Source organism: Haliotis rubra, unplaced genomic scaffold (genome assembly GCF_003918875.1).
Source record: "Haliotis rubra isolate DU_JTF1 unplaced genomic scaffold, ASM391887v1 Scf283, whole genome shotgun sequence".
NCBI classification, from domain to species: domain Eukaryota; kingdom Metazoa; phylum Mollusca; class Gastropoda; order Lepetellida; family Haliotidae; genus Haliotis; species Haliotis rubra.
The window spans coordinates 540,631-561,783 of NW_025766925.1; the positions used below are offsets into that span (position 1 = coordinate 540,631).

At 41.0% G+C, this 21,153-nt stretch overlaps 1 protein-coding gene across 1 annotated transcript in view; it reads right to left on the reverse strand.

The window, feature by feature from the left end:
* Positions 1-17,590, reverse strand: part of LOC124281371 (major facilitator superfamily domain-containing protein 6-like) — a 39,916-nt gene extending 22,326 nt beyond the window's left edge. Inside the window, 2 exon segments of the mRNA XM_046717410.1 lie at positions 15,497-15,835; positions 15,877-17,590. Coding sequence (XP_046573366.1) covers positions 15,497-15,835; positions 15,877-17,140 — 1,603 coding nt within the window. The 5' untranslated portion in view covers positions 17,141-17,590.
* Positions 17,591-21,153: the final 3,563 nt, after the last annotated feature.

Below are 21,153 nucleotides of genomic sequence, written 5' to 3' on the forward strand. Positions count from 1 at the left end.
ACAGGCGGATTTCACACAACTGAATTTAATCTCATTCTCTGTATCTTAAGTAAGATGCAGACATGGCCAAATAAAAATAAAATGCCGAGCCGTTAAACAGGTTGTCTTGACTGAAGTGCTTGTTTCAACGGTTACATATGAAACCTTCTTCTACCTCTGCTACGTGATTGTCAATGTTTGGACATGTTTATGGCATTAAGAGCTCTTGAAGAAATGTTAACTAATGATCTTCCTTTCTTCAATTTTGCAAACGACATAAACTGGTGAGTCAAAGTAAGTATACAGAAGGTTTTACATTGCATAATTGAAAGAAGTATTGTTATATTTCATTACATATATTTAACCATAACATATTCCTGCAACAGCTTGTAAAACGTACAAAGAACACTAGAGTAAGACATTAAACTGTAGCCACATTACTCCTACAATGCTTAAAATGTTGTCAATATGTGGCGGGAACACAATACACACGCACACACACACACACACATACATTCGACCCGTGAAGATCCGGGGTAGAATAGGTCACTTGATTGTCTGGTCCAGACTCGATTATTTACAGACCGCCGCCATATAGCTGGAATATTGCTGAGTGTGGCGTAAAACTAAACTCACTCACTCACTCACTCACATGTACATTAAGTGTGTGTGTGTGTGTGTGTGTGTGTGTGTGTGTGTGTGTGTGTGTGCGCGCGCGCATGTGTGTGTGTATATATCACACACTGAGAAGTGAAACGAGATGTCTTCTTTGAGACAATGCTTCTTCCAGACATCGTGATACATTGTTTACACCTATATATATTATTTCACAATATCAATGGTTTGCATATTAATCCTGCCCATATACACAGAACGAGAGCAAATATCCTTCCAAATCTTTGAAACAAATTATCCTGTTTCAATGAAACTTCAAACTGAAGACAATGCCAGCCAGAATGTGTCATAACTCTTAACTGAATTGTACCATCACGATGAATGTTATAAAAAAGCGTCTGGAATATTGATTTTGTGGTAAAAGCCACAAGCCGAGTTGTATGTCTTCAAAACCCTGACAATATCACTTCCGAAAGCACGAAGTCGACATAAAAAGAACAATAAAAACGCATGACATAGAATTGGGCCACACTACATGTACAGTGTGGATAGCTACAGCTAAGTATATCAATCACTGGACTTAGGCATACACCTATTGTAATTTGCTCGCAGTTTCATAAAATAATATCAGAACAACACATATCGTGCAGTATCTTCCCTTTTTGAATGGCAATCCGCGAGACAAATTTCATCCCATGACTCAAGTACCCTACAAATTTGGCATGTAAAGTTCCACAAAACTATTCAACGTTGCAGACAGTGTCTCCCATAATAGTTAAACCTTGAATATGTAAATGCTAGTGAGTTCTGTCTGAAACATAATGCCATGGGCAATCTTCATGTGATGATGAACGATCCAGCCATGAAAATGAGATCGTTACAATGAGATTTCCGTTCTGTCAGAACTGGAGGTGAGCCCCCCATTCAACATTAGAGCTATTCGGATATCCGCCAAATTCCATTAAACGCTGCTTTCAGCCACGTTACCTTTTGCCTGGGTATAGAGACTCTAATAACAGGAAGTTGAGTGATGATGATGATGATTATGATGCACATTCAGACCATGCACATTCAGTTCCTTTACGTAGATGCAATGTTATATACACTCATATTTACAAGATGCTACATTTCCTATCATTTATACTATATACGGGCATCAACATCTGCATCCGGGTATTCATTTGTGTGTATTGTCGAATAGGTTAAGTATGATCAGTTTGATTCACCACACATAGGCTGCTGTCACGAAACCATTTAGCAGTTTAGCTTGTCATTATATGTGTTTTAACAGCAGACCTATTCCAGCTAGGACAGTACATTATTTGGACCAGGCAAACCCGTGATATATTATCATAATACGATGAAACACAATCCAACATATTACTACTGAGCCTGACAACTGGATGTACAGTCAAACGCGTTATGTCGAAGTAGAAGGGACGTTCATAAATACATCGAGGTACCCGATCTTATATTCAAAATCAATGATCCACACAACAGTATTTAACTGTATTTCATTGCCTCTTACGACCGGGACAGGTTGCTTCAGACAAACAGTAACCCAGGTTACCCGTCCATGACTCACTGACTGACTGAGTTTGGTTTTACGCCGCTTTTAGCAATATTCCAGCTACATCACGGCGGGGGACACCAGAAATGGGCTTCACATTGTACCCATATGGGGATTCGAACCCGGGTCTTCGGCGTGACGAGCGAGCGCTTTAACCACTAGGCTACCCCACCGCCCCTACCCGTCCATGAACATAATACCTTGTATGTGTAACATACCTTATGCAGTAATTCTTTTATACACTTAATCAATACATTTCTTTAATCTGGTCCAAGAATGTTCGCTGATTATCCAAGCCACCGTACCATTACCGCGTTTTTCAATGTGTTATTTCCGTTAGACTGGACCATTAAGAACCGGTACCTTTGAGATCAAAAAGCAAATAAGTCTTCACAGCGCCTATAGCCAGAACAAATTGATACATGTTTTCCTTGTACAACGCTCTAGCACCGAGACTCCAATTATACCCAATACAGAGCCTAACACCCCCTCAAATCAGCCAGGAGGCGTTTATTGACCAAAATCCAATTTCTTCTCCTTTTATTATTTGTATTAAGTTTCATTTTTGGGTTCGTTGTACTTAGTGAGCTCAGATCGACTTAGTTGTCATAACAACAGCAGTTCATACATTGATTGGTCAGGCATTGATCTGAGATCGATGTCGTATTATCCACCCTTTGTCTTGGTGACCACGCTGCCAAAACAAGGACATGTTTGAATGGTTCCATGTTAACGTTCCGTTATTGATGTCACGTCAGATGCGGATACAGAATCAAGAGACATGATCGGAAAGTCTTTGATTATCGGAATTACCGTAGCCAAAGTCAGCAGAATGCAACACTCTCTTCACGGGATCGCTTGCTGGCTTTTATGTACCATGACAAAGGGGACCATTTTGGCGTCACATTCTGCATTCACAATTTTACTTTGTACTTCTTCAAATTAACTGTTACCCCGTCGAGTAAGTGAGTTAGTGAGCTGAATTGTAGGCTGCTTTTAGCAATATTCCAGTAATATCACAGCGTGGGACACCAGAAATGGGCTTCACACATTGGGCCTATGTGGGGAATCGAACCTGGGTCCTCGGCGTGACGTATGGACGCTTTAACCGCTAGACTACCGAACCGCCCCGTTATCCCTTACGCTTACAACAACGTCAAAGCTGAGCCGAGGTTAAACATCTGGTTCAAGATTACAAGTCTCGTTGCCACGTGCGCAGGTGTATGTGTATGTTTGTAGGGGTCACCATGCCACAGTTTAAGACAGATACCTCAGGTGCAGTATACGATTCTAAGCCGACTAATTTATCACTTGTACGACCAGGCTGGGCAACATGTATCATCTTAACGTCATTTTGTCTGACGCAACCGGGCACGGAACCACCCATCTTCAGCTCTCCGACGCTCTATCCACAAAACAACGGAACGACTGACACTATCAGAAACAACGCAAAAATATAGGTCAAAAAAGAATGTTTGGTGGACAAACATAGAAATCTAAAACAATGTAGCCCGAAATTATCAAATTGATTCCTTCCTTCATTAAGATATCCAGCCTGGTTGCTGACCAAAAGACATAAACTATAACTCAATCCTGACTTGCCGCAAGCTTCAGTTGGTATTCTTCAGTTTCAGCATTCTCGTTCTTGTGTTTTCTGCATATTATTGCAAGCATGGTTCTATTCTCGAGAAATGCTTTTCTTTTTTTACATAAGCAGGGTATGCTGTAAAACGATCATGGAAAATAGATATGTACGAATCAAAACCCATCTGACATATTGTTAGCGGTATAGGCAGTGTAATTCAAAAGAGTCTCCCGGTTCACTCCTGTGTCAATAAGACCGTGGGTTCCTGAACCGAGATCTTGACAGAAGTATGCTAGCTGCTTCACCGAACGCCCCTCTACAGTGATGTTCAGCTAATGTCAGCTCATGTGACCCCCTGGCAGCACTACAACCGAGACACTCACGTCGGCTTCCACCACTTGTTGGCTTCTGTTGAGACACGTGTTGCCATTGTTTCTATCACGCTGGTAAAAGTTTAAAAAAAAATTGCCGTAAAAAATATTTCTGTCAAATACATGCAGTTAGTAGGATCAGATAACATTTTGAAATGAATGTATTCAAGGAATACTGACATCTTGGAAAAACCCTTTCCTACCGCTAGAGGAGGACGTGTGTGTCAGGATAGCTCATGCTGTCCAATAGAATTTCAGTGATCCATTCCTATAAGTTTCTTTACTATTTAGCCTTTTACACCATATAGAAATTGTTTCAGCAGTTTTTGATTTCTCTCTGGGATTGATGTTTTTGATTTATACATTTCAAAGGGCATGTGATTTTCATCTGGATCTAATGTATGAGTAGGGAAACTTAGATGGGGTTCTACTTGTGGATAATGTGGACTTAATTATCTCTTTGATTTGAATTATAGATAATCTGCATAATTCCATAGTCTATTTCCTCAAAATGCGTTGCAGGTAACCTGCTACTATCAGCACAGTGTACTTGTAGGGTATTATTACAATGTACTATTTCAAAAGGGCCCTGTTTGTGCATTGTGACTGAACATGTATGGATACATCAATCCCTATTACGGATGTCAAATTGTCTCTACGCAGCAAAGAAGGAGAGAAGGCTTCTGAACAAGCTAAGCATCATTCCCAAACCCGGTTGCAGATGCAATTAAGAGTCTTAAAAAACATTTTGCTGAAGTAGGCATCCGACGATAGCAGTTAAGTGACGACAAAACCCCACGGGTAGAGCAATAAGATGTCGAAGGTGCAACTACCCTCAGGTCTAGTCATTACCGCCCACTTAGCAGCTTGCGCGAGCTGCCCGGGGGGTGCAACTTACAATTAGGGATGCACGAACTGCGATTTCTAGTTGGAATGTTCCTTGAAGGAAGGCGGTATTTAAACTGTTACTGGTTCTCACAAAACAGCAGATATGGCTGGTACCTTGGGCATACCTTTTAAAGTTTAAACAAAAAGCAATCAATACTTTGTGGTACTGTGCACTTTTTCTGATGAAATTGTTTCGATAACTTGACATTTTCTGCGTAATAATAGAACTTGTAAATAGTGAGTGAGTGAGTAAGTTTTTAGGCCGCTTTTAGAAATATTCCTGCAATCTCAGGTGGAGGGACTCCATAAATAAGCTTCATACAGTTTACCCATGTGGGGAATCAATCTTTATTTGCACTTAAGAGACTACAAGCATACAGACAATATTATTAGCCAGTAGAGAGTACAATTTGTCGGTGTAGAAAGGCCTGATACAGAAACATTGACAATGTTTCTAGATGTTCCTTGCTAGAATTGGTTAATAGAAATATAAATTCATAAATATTATGATGTACAAATTAATATTTCTTAATATACTTATTTCTCAAAGTGTTTTAGGCTGGACTGACACAAAGAAAATGACGCGGACACTTTAACCATTACACTACTCCTACATCCCCAACTTGTGAATAAGGTCATGTATGGTCGACTAATTCACCCCATGGTTACATTTCATCATGCTTTACACATATTTCCCCAGTCTTGGAACAATATGTCAAAGTTCCTACAGCAGTCAACGATAAATTCATTGAATGCGTATTTCCAACACTAAACATCGAAATAGACACCATATTCGGATTTCAATATTCATTCAAATGTCAGAAATGATTCAGCTATGAAAGAGGAACGCACGCAAATCATTCATAAACGACAATCAGTACTGAATAAAACGCAAAGTTCCATATATTTATTCTTTAAGACAATTTAATGGCGCCTTGGTGTAATTTTGGCCAGATCCTCCAGTTCTATACTGTGGCCAGGAGAAGTAAACGGTAACCGAGTAAACAACCCTATTATCATACCAGAGGAGATGTCTAGGTTCTCGCCCATTCTCATCTTTCATTCTAGCCTCTGATCGATAATGCTGATTGGTTTACACTAGGATCAATATAGCCAGTGAACGCTCACTATCACTCTATTCTGAGTCCCTACCAAACTTGCCCTCCTAAGGAGCAAGGCTGTGTTGAACGAACCCTTGTCATCGCCTACTAAGATGAAATAAACTGAGCGGTGATACCAACCAGTTAGATCGTATACAATGAATATTTTACACGGTGTACATTTAAATAAAGTACTTGTGATTAATTCCCAGATACATTAAAAACATTTTTGACATTGTGAGAAATATTTGAATATCGGCGTTCGGTTATCATGGTGATGGTTGTCATGGTAACGGATGCGATACGTCCATTACAGGGTGAAAGAAATTTGTTTACAAAATATGTCAACATTTTCAGCTGATGATAAGGTGTTTCGCGTGTCGTTTCGCCAAAGAAAGTAAGTGATACATGCTTAAGGCAGCGACAATGTCGCCATTAGGTTTTAAACGAAAATACCAGGAAGTTACCCACATGGTGTCAAGAATGTCTCAGTTTTGGTGCGCGACCAAATTTGAAGTTCAGCATGTCGGGTTTTATTTTCCGCCCCACTCAGCAATATTCCAATATATGACTGTGGCCTGTATATAACAAAGTTGGACCTGACAATCCAGTGTTTGGCATCATGAGTGTCGATCTGGCTGAAAGGGGATACGGCATCAAGAAAGTCGGCAAGTTACATTTTTCCAGACATCAACTTTACCCAGAGAGCAATTTAGTTGGACGTATTACATCAGACCAAATTAGTAATTTTTGGAAAAGATTCTGTATTTCCAACGATTGATCCTTTCTCGCTATTCCCTGAACACAGTTCATGCACACTGGCGCATATGGTACTAATGTGGCTTATGGTAATCGTGAGGTAAATGGAATATTCCTGGTGTATACTAGTCCATTTATGAGGTGATGGGCCATTCAGGGATAAAGGCCCTTGGTTCATCTTAACACTAATACCGGTGCCATACCAACTGTACAAGGGCAATGGTGTCTGGAGGAAGTCCGAGAGTTCATTTAAATATTTATACCATAAAGATTGGAAGGCATCTGTTTAGTTACTTTTGAGGCCCTGATCAAACCAATCGAATGATGCGCAATGGAGCAGCATGGAGTCCAGGTCACCAATACTTGTCTTCTTCACATATTTCCATAATCATAAGAAATATAAAAGAGTCTGTTGTACTATTCCGATGTGTTCGCGAAAAGGTGAGCGTATCCTGCCATGCTGGTTGGTTTGGTTGGTTGTTTAACGTCACAGTCAGCAATTGTCCAGTTATACAGCGGCGATCTGTAAATAATCGAGTCTCCGCCAGACAATCCAGTGATCATCAGCATGAGCATCGACCTACGCAATTGGGATACGATGACATGTGTCAACCAAGTCAGCGAACCTGTCGCCTCTTACGACAAGCATGGGATGCCAATTCTAACCAATTCTAACCCTGATCTTCACTGCGTCAACCACTGTCTGGGAATACTGGTATAGGATATGACTGTCAAACCTTCGTCACGTCACGTGATCAAATCGTCATCAGGCCTGACACTGCCCCAGGACTATGATTTGATACTGGAACATCGCCTGCATACGTTCTCGTCACTATAGGATTAAATGCTTTAATAATAGTCTCTTTCTATAGGTCTGGAATATTGTTGTAATTGTATGGATTAATCCGAGGTTTTCATGAGATTTAACATTAGCAGGTAAGGGAGAGTAGGGGTTTAAAACTCATGAAGGAAAGAGTTTAATACAATTTATTAACCGAGTTTTGCTCTTTGAATACTTTAAAATGAATATCTAGTTACGAAACCATGTCCGTATGCCTTGTAGAGAGTTGTCCCTTATCCGGAACTAGTATCGACTGGCGTCTTGTCAAATCAACACAACATTCTCGAGGCAACATGCATTCCATTTCAGCTTTCAAAAACATAGAAGGAAAACCATCTGTTTGAGTCATTCACATGAGGTTGCACACATCCGTTAATGATGATTTAGTTGATCAAGAACAAATAGCATTCCAAAATGTACAGTTCAGAAAGTTAAGTCATTAGGGAAATGTCAAGGGTTCGAATTTCAGTTAGCATAAAACATTTATGAGAGAATAAAATCACCGATTTTGCTATTGCAGTATTTCGATTGGGGTACAATTGAATGACGTCAAATGACGTTTATAAGACCAGATCATCACCTTCACATTAATCCAGAACAATTTCTTAACACTAGAACATAACCTTAACATTGACCCGAAATTATATTTTATAACTAGGCCATCACCTACACATCGCCTAAAACACTCCCTTGATATTTGACTGTAGCCTTGACATTGACCCGAAACAATCATTTAACACAAGAACGCCACCACTGCATTGGCTCGTAACAATCTCTCAACACTAGACTATCACTGTCCTGGGACTTTGGTCCAGCGCTGTAACATCACGCACCTGTCACTCCGGGTGGTTGCAGAACTCAAGAAAACCACCTAGATATTGTCTCGGGACAACAGCATAACACGCAAACTTCATTCCAGAGACCACTTGCACAAACTGTTCTCAGCGCTACGAATATCGTAAGTCTGTGTTGGAGTATACGAGTTAAAATCGTCGTAGCGAGATGGTTACTTTGTGTAAGTGAACGCAGGGGTGTGTGACCCGGAACAGTACTTTAACACAAGGGCATCACCTACCTATTGTCCCTGAAGGTTTGTATGCAACATCAATTGGTGGAGTACATCACACGAACACCTCAGCCATAATGATACAGTCACAGTCGTCTCCGGAGACTACATCGCAGCTTAAAGCACAGCTGACCGCGGGAGACAAGTCTCACTGCATTACTTATTCATCACCATCTTTAAGCTCTTTGTCAGCTCGGCATTGTATAGGCGGGCTATTAGTCTGCGACTGATATTCTGAAAAGACTTGATAGCGTAATGCACATTCAAGATTATGAAGTCTCAAAAGGTGTTTTTGCTTGACGTTCTCCTTTTGATCAATAACACGCTCCATAAAGAGTATGACGTGACGGCCGTAGACGATAGCATTCATGCATTGCTCTTGGGATCTATGTTGGCTTGATGTTTATTTGTTTGTTTTTTGTTTAGCCCTACACTCATTATCTTCAAAATATATGTCGACGGCGTGAAATAACCGCGTCGGGACCAAAGTAGTCAATGATGTGGTGGGGTACGGTCCATGCCCCCAAGGTACGATGACATGCAGTCTACTACATCACTAAGTCTGACCATTCGGTCAATCTGATGGCCTCTTATGACAAGCAAGGGTCACAGGAGACATCTAAGTCTGTCTCACAGTCCCTAAACCACATTATTTTCCCTACTGCCTAGCCCTCCCTTCAATGCTAAAGCCTAGATCCTAGATCCTGATTTCCTTAGGTTCAGGGTCTCCCATCTCACTGGGGCTCCTTTTCAATTTAAATGGGATTATTTGTTACTGTCAAAATTATATCTATTCAGAGACTAAACGTTAGTCAGGGGCCTCTTATAACCCGGGGTCTCCACGTGGTCGTGTTCCTTGTTATGAGGACGTAACAAACTGGACGAGATTATCCTCAAAAAGCTGCCTGGTCATGGTAATGCAGGGTCTAACAACTATATACACAACATGACACATACACACTCATTACAGCCAAGTATTGATGTTTTAACATAGCGTACCACCCAAAGAAAATCCGTGTTTGCTTCACAGAATGTATGAATAATTCCATCTACTATGACATGGCTACTGACATTCACTGTATAACAAGTATAGACTTTCAAACACAAGCAGCAGCTTGGTTGCCTTCTGAAAGATGCAGGGCTGTATATTTTCTTCACAATTACATGGGGTGTCAAAACAGGCTTCGGCCTCTGGATCTGCAGTATGGCACAAAAGTCCATCTTGGCTTTGAGAAAGCACATTTGGTCACGGAAGCCTATACTTCGCTATGGCGCGGGGTACTGCACACTAACGCATCGATCTCCTGGCCTGTTTTTGCAGCGTTCTGGATTAGGCAATTAAGTATTCAATCGATGGAATACAAACTGCGGAAACCTTGGATAGAGAAACCCTTCCACATCTTCACTACTCACTTCACGCCGTTAAGTGGAAACACCAGTCCTTGATTCAATCATTATTCAAACTGATGCAGACCGATTCAAAGCAAAGGTTATACAATTCATGTCCCTATTTGAGGAATCGGCTATAGCATTAGGGTGCTGGTAGAAAACAGTATGCAGTGATACGGCTCGACTCAGGACGATTGTTGAATCAAAGAAAGGACGCGTTGCCATGTACCATTGCTCTCTGCAGGACACGCTCTCCGCGCAGACCTGCTATCATCAAGGGGTTTGGGTGATTTACTCTCATCACTTTCATCATGACATATGGTATGCCGTTTACACCAAATGAATCTATTTCGGCACATATTGGAGACTGGTTGTTCTATGGCGCTGACATTTTGTATTTACCAAATAATTACTGGCATCGCACATGAAATGATCAGACCTGTCATCATGGCGGAGCATAGTTCCACGGTGTGGGTCACTGTTTCCGATTACAACCACGTCTTTCTCTGACCCAACTCCATCAGATTGACAATGTCAGATATGATACAGAAGGAACACTGGTGTATGCAACCTTATTTCTCAATGCTTTACAGGATGGTAACTGACAGGATTCTGACTGAACTCAGTGGCAGTTGTTATCTGCGCTTTAAAGAATGGTAACTGACGGTATTCTCTGAACTGCTCTAATTTCTTTACCTCTAGTTAGTGACAAGCACCTAGAGTGTTCCCACAAAACCAGGAAAGCCTGGAAATGTCACACCCCACTTTCAGTCTTGGAAAAATCATTGAATTTGAAAAAAATGGATGAAATCATAGAACAATCATGGAATAATCTTCAGTTTTTTTACCTAACAAAACTGTAAATCTTAACAGTACTACATGAGCTATGGCAGCCATCAACATGGGTATCTGGATTAGTTTGCATATGTGTGAATACTTGCTTAAATACATGTGGTACTAAATTTCTAAACAAAAAAATGTAGTTAAAGAGTTAAAGAAAAATTGCTACACTTCATGTTTCATTTTTATTATGTCATCTTATCATAAAGACGTGTGAATGGACAGTTGTAAGGGGAGAATGGACGTCATATTTAAGATATTGTTTTATTTCAGACACAGTAATATATGTTTCAAGGTATCAAAATACCCTAGGACATATATTGTTGTGTATGGAAAAAGCAATATTTGTCTGGAAAAATCAAGGGATTCTTTTTTTCACAAAAATGTGGGAACCCTGAGCCCTGGGTGAACCGTGGAGTAGTTAATCCAACTATGTTACTAGATGCTTACTGTCTGTCATATTAGGCTTTACACTTCCTTTGCTTTTACGAATACGCCTAACTAAAAGATAGAAAATACAAAATATCATAATAGCAAAGTATGTCATAACAACAACGAAAACACTTTGACAATATAAATGATCCAAAATATTTTACAAAACTACAGCTGGTTTTTTCTTGTGCGTACTGGCCGCCGGACGACAATCTGGTGTGAGATGATCCATTTCTTGTCTGCTAATTAATGCCGTCTATGGGAGAGAATGTGGTTTTTTGGATGTCCACTTCTTTAATGTGAGAAACACAACGTTTAGGGGCATTACGCTTACTCCTCCATCAGTTCAATTCATCAGTTGAAATAATAACTCGTGCTGTCATGTTAAAGTTGACATCCATGGATTCACTTATGCACCTCTAACTTTCATTTTGAGACTACATCCCATATAGAGATTTTCTGCCATTGTTGGTTTCCCGATTATCGCATGAGTAATGGTAAAACACGTCACTGACTTATTAAAGACAACTTTATCCTACTTCTTTGATGGCATTCTAGAAGTTGGGTAGATGAAGGATGAGGACTCCTTTTATGGAGATACAACTTCTTTATTCTGCATAGGCGACGTTTCGACATAGATTCTAATGTCGTTGGCGAGCAAGTGATCATCACTTGCTTGACAACGACATTAGAATCTATGTCGAAACGTCGCCTATACAGAATAAAGAAGTTGTATATCCATAAAAATAGTCCTCAACTTTATCCTAAACACAAGCCACCAGCCGAGTGTTTACAATGTCTATGTGACGTAACCCGCCTCGTTTTAGCTTTTGAGTAAATACCGCCGTCCGAAAACATATAGACATATATATACATACGCAAACCCCACAATTCAAGGACAGCACAACTGTAAATTGTTCATATTTGCATGACGCCACTATATGGATTATCTCAAATACGAGATGTCGAATATATGTCGATAGGCCCGTCAAGCACACGGCAATTAATAGCCGCCATTGATCGACATCAAAGTCCTCGGACAGGGTGCTATTTCCAGCTGTTAGAAACCTCTTTCACAGATACACGAGGAACGTCAATAGTCCACAAAAATAATCCTCAACTAGCAATTACTTAACAGATGAAGTTAGAACCTAAGCAAGTGACTTTAATTCGCTGAACTGATTTGTTGATTTTGTATCTGTTCGTGCAAGTGATGATGTGTGTCTCATTGTTTAACCATGCGCTAGATTTAGATTCAGTGCAGTCAACGTATATAGCAATGTGTTGATATTTACGATGTATATCAGGACATGTTTGTGATATATCATTACATGCCGCCTAATTTCTGTCATTTCAAAGGGTAAATGTGAAAATATTCATTCTCACAAACAGATCACGAACATGATATCACCCATGATATCATCCATGAGATCATCTAGGATGAGATCACCGCCGCTTCCCGCCGTCCGATGACATGCAATATTTGGTTGTGTCACTGTGAAAGTGCGATGTATTTCTCATACGATTAAAAACAGTTAATCTGTTAGATGAGGTATTTGTCCTCTTTAAATAATTGAATGTAATTTGGATTGTCTGTTGTTATTCGTAATGTAGGGCACCTTCATGCTGCTATAGCGTTGTAGTGTAGTTTCGTATTTTGTTCGAACAAGGCTCTCCTTGGACACATGGGTGTAGAGATAAACCTACTGTGTGGGAAAATCAGAGGTATATAACGAAATTATAATAGCTCTAAATTTCATTTAAAACCGAACGCGTAGCGTGAGGGTTTTAAATGAACAATTAGAAACTATTATAATTTCGTTATACTCTGATTTCACACAATAGGTTTTATCTCCATTCTATATGACAATTTTATGAACAATTTCAGGTGGAGCTCTTTCTTTGGTTACGAGTCAATACGTGAAGCGGCCTCGCATTTCAATCTCAAAGTGGCATCGCCCGAAACGGGGTGATTGGTGGCAAACCGTCAATGACTAACAAACTCAGATTCAGTAATAACAAATCACGTTTTGTTTTCAATGCATCAATCACCAATCATTAACTGATAAGTTGGAAAACATATATCAAATAAGTTTAAAAGCTTGGTTCACATTTGAAAATTCCACAGTAGACCCTTACCCCACCAGAATAATGGCAGCAACCTCATGGCCTTGACCTTTTCTCGGAAGTCATTGTTTACATTTACGTGCAAATTTGGAAAGATGCGACAGGAGAGCCTCTGACAGTTTGCGCAAAGGTTAACCTGATTGTATGACTGAGATAGTCTTTGATATCTAATTACTGGTACTGGTACAAAATTTAAGAGTGGAGGCGCTTTTGCTGTAACGAGGAGTCCGTGTTGTACCGAATTTAGATACTGTTGAATTTTGCGCCCTGTCAACTTGACGATTTCACGCACCTCTACGTCTGCGTGCGACAGCTGTGATGACTCTTACACACTCATGTATTGTACTTTGTGCTCAAATTCGATTCTACGGATATTATTTTCTACATTTTGGAAAGTGTTTTGTGACCTAGTGGCTTCAAAGTGTAGTGAATTCAAATTGAATCGGATTCGCTGGCATGTTCGCGAGTCTGTTGACAAAGAGACAGATTTGTGGTGATATTTCCGAAAGGATGGATCAGGACATGAGGGTGTACCTCTGGCATAAACACGGTAAGGTAATTAATTATACTTTAATAGACTACTTTAGATCAAGCAGTGTAATGGATAAGAGGGATCATGACTAAGCTAAATAACTTTTTCAATGATATTATACTTTTAGAAAAAAAATATGTTGGGCTAAACAGAACGGTTTGCAGATACTGTAATTGTGTTTTACTACCGCTAAATTTGAAACAGTACAAATTTCAAAATTATCATTTTGTTTGAATTGATAACCCAACTGTTTATTTATGTCGACGGAAGGCATTAAAATTTCTTCGGCGTTCGATGTTAATGCATCCTCCGTTACCGGATCAAGATCAGTGGCGATATCGTTGACGAAAGCTGATAATAAATTTAACACGGGAAATTATGTAGCAGTCTATTGCTGGATCTATTCTGACATAACATAGAATCAACGTAAACATATTTGTTTTTGCTGAATTTTTATTCGGAAAGCAGACGATGTTTTGATCTTGTTCGACTGAATATTTGTTTCCATGCTTTCGAAGTACTTTTGTATGTATAAACACCTATTGCTGTGATTTACGCAAGTAGTGAGTCGAGCCCGTCATCGCTAAATCCATCTTTAAAGACATATGTGTAATTTCCGACAGTAAAATCGCCGTAATTTATCGATGCATCGGTAGGTTGTTTGGTGTCCGCCATGTTAGTGGGCAGACAAAAATAGTGCATTACCGTAAACCATGTATGATTGCGCACGGAAAACAGAGACCTGTATAACGTGATTATATACCTCTGAATGACTTTAATTAACCAATCACAATCCAGTGTTTACTGATGTCATGGTAGAATAGCATTGCCAACGTTGCAACTTCAATTAGCCTATTTCACAAACCAGGTAATCGAAAATGCTAAAAATCCATAATGGTATTAAAGGAAATTGTTTGTTCACGTTCGTAAGTTAAGAGGGGCTCTATCAACGCGGTAATGGGCTACGGGGATTCTCTATGCAGGTCAGAGCAACAGGTTATGTGCGTCTATTACATAAAGCATAAAAACATCGTCATGCGAAACTTCTACCAATCTTTCAAGGGCCTCAATATGTAATATTACAGATAGGAAATTTGTACATCTTCAAATACTGCGTTCGAGTGCATGGCATCTAATAGTCAGTTGCTAATGGCTTATTTTGTTGGGCGTTTTCTGCAGTATGTGTCGGAAGGTATTATACCCAAGTTTACACACTTTGAGATAAAGCTTTTCAAAATTATTGCATGTGGGTAAGCATTCTACCTTACCTATTTGTTACTATTTTGTCAGCTTTCATGAGTTTATTCATGTATATTTTTTAAACCTGACTCATTTTAAAAGAACAACAGTTAGGTATGCACCCAGAAGCGGGATGTTTGGTTGATATCAAAGTCCTACTCACCGAATGAAGCGATGAACTTGGTACTCATGAAGTAGGCTAGAAGCTCTGATATGTGGTTGATGACAGAGGCCAGGCCGAACAGTGTTGGACTGCCACCCAGATCCTGAAGGTGCCAGAACAGGAATGTGAAGATGATGCCGATTCCAAAACCCATAAACCAGGCGATGAAAAGAACCGAGATGTACTTGTATGTCCCCAGCATCCTGATGACGGTCATCCACTTACTCATGAAGGGGTCTCCAGAGTAGTCATAGTCCCCGGGGGCCACAGCTCCTGGCGCCTTCAAGGCATCAGTTACCATGTCATGGTCCTTCCCAAGACTTATCTGAAGAGGTCTGTCTGACTGTTGCTGCTGTTGTTGCTGTTGTTGCTGTTGTTGCTGTTGCTGTTGCTGTTGTTGCTGCCATTCTTGTTGCTGTCGCTGTTCCAGCTCCTGAGTTTTTGTTTCTCAATTTCAGCATGGAAGTATGCATCATCGTCGTCCTCTTCTATAAGTCTCTCTCTGTCAATTTTCTTAATGCCTGTTATTGTCTGTTTAACTTTGTCCTTCACCTTCATAGTAATCTGAGAGAGAACTATTTCACGACCTTGACCTTGGTGATCAAATCGGAACTGCAAGGCCGTGATGAAGGCACAACTCATGAGCACAGTGAACACAGCAAAACAAACCACGTAGTTCTTCTCAGCATGGTGTTGTGTTCCACAGGGATGTTGAGGGAAGGTGGTGGAGTGGTCCAGAGCAAGACCAACGAAGAACATAGATAAGCCCCATCCAAGCGATCCAAACATTCTTTGTCTTCCGTAGTTTTCTGTGTCATCACCCAGAACAGCTAGAGTAACAGAATCTGCGAATGTTATGGCAGGTGCGCTGAAGAATTCTCCAATAACAACAAGTAGCAGAAGAATAAAGAACACTTCCTGGACTTCGTCTTCTCGATACACGATAGTGCTGAATGGCGAATGCAACAGGCCTTTAACGTCAGACTCATTGGCATTAGCGTACTTGGTATGGTCAAGTCGGCGGGGACTCTCACCTGTCCCACGTCTGTGACGCATCACCAGAATACTCTCCTTCTCGTCGTGGTGAGGGGTGTACAGGTTCCTGGCCATACCAAGGTGTTCCTCGAAGTGGAAGGATGTCTCCCGTCTCTCCCGTCCCAGTGGTGTGATGAGGATGTCGTGAGTGCCGTTGTTGTTGATGCATCGTTCAGCAGGGGGAGTCACGAAGGCTATGGCCAAGGTAAATATGATCCAACAAAACAAGGAGAAGAGTAGAAGTTCCTTTGCGCGTTTGTATCTGTCTGCAATACCACCCCAGAAAGGCGCACTGAGAAACTCAATGAAAGGACGAAATCCTATAAGAACACCGCTCTGTGATGGGTTCATACCAAGCTGCTTGAAATAAATGGCAAGTAAGGGAAACAAGGAGCCAAAGGCCCCGAAGAAGAAGAAATAGAATAGTTTGCATATGAGTAAATCCCTGTTGACCACGGTAAATAAAGTGTCGATGAGGTCCCGTGGTCGTGCAGGGTTAGGGGGGCCGGAATTGAGACGTTTGGCGGTGTGTTGGTACTCACGGTCTTCTGTGGGCTGGGGGTAGCCCTCAGACGCCGGAGTTTCTTCAGCGTCGAAATCAGTCGCCATCTTGTTGAAGCGATTTGAGTAATGTCCTAAGGGGCTGATCTAGCGATCAACGCCGAATTAATGTAGACTGGTTTAACACGTAATACTAGCACTTCTCAGCATCCTCCCAATCTACCCGCCTTCTTCAAACAACGTCGACAACAGTGCACTGGACAGACCTAATAAGCAGACGACAGTTTCAGTCACTACAGAGATGTAGAGTGGAACGTCAAAGAGTCATCTTACAACAAGAGCACCTCTGCACCGATGTCTGCTGACTGAAGCTCTGCCTTGCCTAAACTGCAGCAGAAGACACGGCCGGGGCGGTATTTACCAATAATCCACTGAGCTATTTCCAGTGATGGTGGTCCGCGACAGAAGCCTGGTACCGACAACCACTCCGCAATTACAGCAGATCGATACAGACTTTGGCGGGAAACTCACGCTCTGTTGGGCAGAAAAGACCTCTCTATGTATGTATACTACATGGTTTGGGTGTAACGCTGGGCTGGCGGGAGTGGTTCCCGTGGTACACGTCGACCTGAGAGGGTGACGAGTTGAAGAAGAAAACAAGTTACTAAGCATGTAACAGAAAGATGGGTTTCCGCGCAGTTTGTAGCACCATGGGTGATGTCTTATGAATGTTTGCTGATTATGGATTACCATCAAGTACAGTCCTGGTATATACACAGGGGCTGTTTCTGCAGGATGGCGTGTGACCAAGACCTACTGTAGGGCTTTGTAACAACTTATGCCCCTTTAATGGGAATATAATATAGCCCTTCGTACATCTCAGATGAAAACACATTTCAAGAGACTTTGAAAGCAGTAACAAATTTATCATGTCCGTTTAAGTCCAATATCGCAAACATTGATCTCCAATCAAGATTACGTTGTGGAGATTGTATCATTGTTTGTACTGTATCTCGATCGACGAAATATACAGCTGTTATCTGATCGAATGACTCGCTGGGTCATTGCATAACCTGCATCAATAGCCGTAGCGGATAGCTTCCAAGGACAGCCCAGTACAGTTGTATAGCAAACCATTATGCCACTGTAGTTGATATCTATACAACTGAATGAATAATGAACCACATTCAACATACTTTATGTTTCCATCCTTATCTAATGAGTCGAGTGATAGGTCGTGTTTCCCTGATAATTACTATGCTTCATGTCTCCCTGGAGACTGACTATTTGGTAGTCGGATCGACGTCCAGGGATTCGTGAACAAGTCACAATTGCTTAACAAAACTTCTTATGCTTCAGGATGCTGAAAAACAATTTTGTTTAATAACAACATTTTTAAAGATTTATATGTCGAAATTAGTTTATTTAGTCTTTATCATTTATAATTAATTTTAAGAAATATATGGTTTTGCGCCACCAAATATATCTAGCATCCATATAATACCCGAGTTCCAGCATACAAAACCCGCCCCCACCCCATCCCCACCCCAGGCATGTACTGATCGATCCCTTCCCAGGTTTCCACAATTCCAACGACCATCTGCGAGTTAAGAGACCACCTCGACATGTCCAAGCAGTTACTACGAGTTATGACTACCCAGCTCAATCTTAGCTGATACCAGCAAATTATTCCCATAAAGGAATGTCTCAGTGAGTGTCCACAAGTAATACCCTGGAACACTGTGAAAGCCATCAGCCTGTGTGATGACCCTCCACCCACCAGCCTGTAAACTGACCCTCTTGAGACTTGTCTATCACAGACTTCCACTGCTAATACAAAGCGGTGTTACCAACTACAAGAAGTGAAGTTTTTTGCGCCTTGGTCTATTGATTGTGTCTCGGCAAGCTTCATCAATAAGGAACAACCGACAGACCGACCTCTCGAGATATGGCAATGACGAAAAGAGCAAATAAGCTCATGCTCATTTTTACACCATTGACTGTGTTTATTCTGAAGATGCTTATTTGATAACCGACCCAACCACGTAGAATGATGACCTAGGGGTTTAGTGTGGATACTGGTAGTTATGTCATGGCAACACAAGACGTTATATGAAGTCTGACATTCAACACAGGAGTGTGCGTTTAATATCTCTCTCCGCGGAGGGCCTTGAACACTGCATGAAGTAGGAAGCTCCATTATTATGTGTTTGAATAAACACGTCAATCAGATAGCAAGTATCGCAAGTTGCTATCCGGGACATTTCAAAATTGATTTTACGTTATAAATTTTAACAAGATTATGAATACGTCAGTTTGTCCATTACACCCGGGGAATAGTGGGAAGTTCTTCTATAAGCCCGAGACATGTTTCCGTCGTGGGGCATGCATTGGAATAATCTTTGTTCCAAGCCAGTCTTCCACCATCATGTTGGGGGACGGAGTAGAAGTTAGTTGCCTGGCGCTGTACAGGGTTGGTCAGGATCCTAGGAGTTGTCAGCATAGGAATATGTATTCATCGATTTCCTCTAAGACCTTTGTCTGGGCGGTGTGGTGGCCTAGTGGTTAAAGGTCCGCACATCACGCCGAGTACACGGGTTCGATTCCCCACATGGGTACAATGTGTGAAGCCCATTTCTGTGGTCTCCCGCTGTGATATTGCTGGGATAGCGTTAAAAGCGGCGTAAAACCATACTCACTCACTCATTCAAAGTAAGACCTATATTACACATGAAGCTGGCGCGCCGTGGTGTATATGAATGGACAAATATCGCACAATGTTGGGATGATATACGATAATGGTTGACAAATAGTAGATAATGGCGGAAGAATGGTTGTTAGTACAATAGTGAGGTGCAGTGGGCCTAAACCCCACGTTCAAGATTACTTAACTCATGTAGATGTGAATGCACCTTTGTGTGACTGCTTGCACTAGTCATGACTAATTCAGATTTTATAGTACCAGCCAACTCAGATATCATGCCATAGTTTAGCATGGAAGCCTCACATGGACTCACTGTACTGAATTTGTTTTATCCCTTAATGACGATGGTAAATAGTTTGTAGTGAAGGAAGAATAGTGGATGGCGGTGGAAGAATAGTGGCAAATAGCTGAATAATAGTGGATTGTATTGGGGAAATAGTATTTCCTAGCTGAATAATATAGGACGGTGGTGAAATAATAGTGGTTACTAGATGACGAATAGTGGATTATAGTGGGAAAACAGTGGTTACTAGTTGAAGAATAAAGGATTGTGGTGGAAGAATAGTGGTTACTAGCTGAAGAATAGTGGATTGAGGTAGAAATATAGTGGTAATTACCTGAAGAATATTGGCTCGTGTTGGAAGAATAGTGGTTACTAGCTGGAGAATAGTGGATTGTTGTGGAAATATAGTGGTAATTACCTGAAGAATATTGGCTCGTGTTGGAAGAATAGTGGTTACTAGCTGGAGAATAGTGGATTGTTGTGGAAATATAGTGGTAATTACCTGAAGAATATTGGCTCGTGTTGGAAGAATAGTGGTTACTAGCTGGAGATTAGTGGATTGTTGTGGAAATATAGTGGTAATTACCTGAAGAATATTGGCTCGTGTTGGAAGAATAGTGGTTACTAGCTGGAGAATAGTGGATTGTTGTGGAAATATAGTGGTAATTACCTGAAGAATATTGGATGGTGGTGAAAAAATACTGGTTACTAGTTGAGGAAAAGTCGAAGGTGTGGACGAACAGTGAATGATGCTGGAGAAACACTGGTTAGTCGCTGAAATATAAAGACTGGCGGTAGAAGAGTAATGGTAAATGTAGTGGTCACCACGCCAACCACGCAGGGTCAATGTACATACATGTAAGCAAATTGTTACGCACATTTTTAGTAACAATATATGAAGCAGCACTAGGCTTCAAGTAAGTCTAACATTTCCCTCAAATACCACAGGTCTAGTGTTTACAAGAGTTTTGACACACAATGTCAGAAAACTCATGCACTGCTATTTCGGGTTTCCTTAAATACAGCATACAGACGAAACGTTTCACTTGTTACCATCATGAAATCGGATGGCATACAATCCGACAGTCGGGCAGTGTATACCGGGCTTTCCTTCTGACAGAGATTGATGGGGGA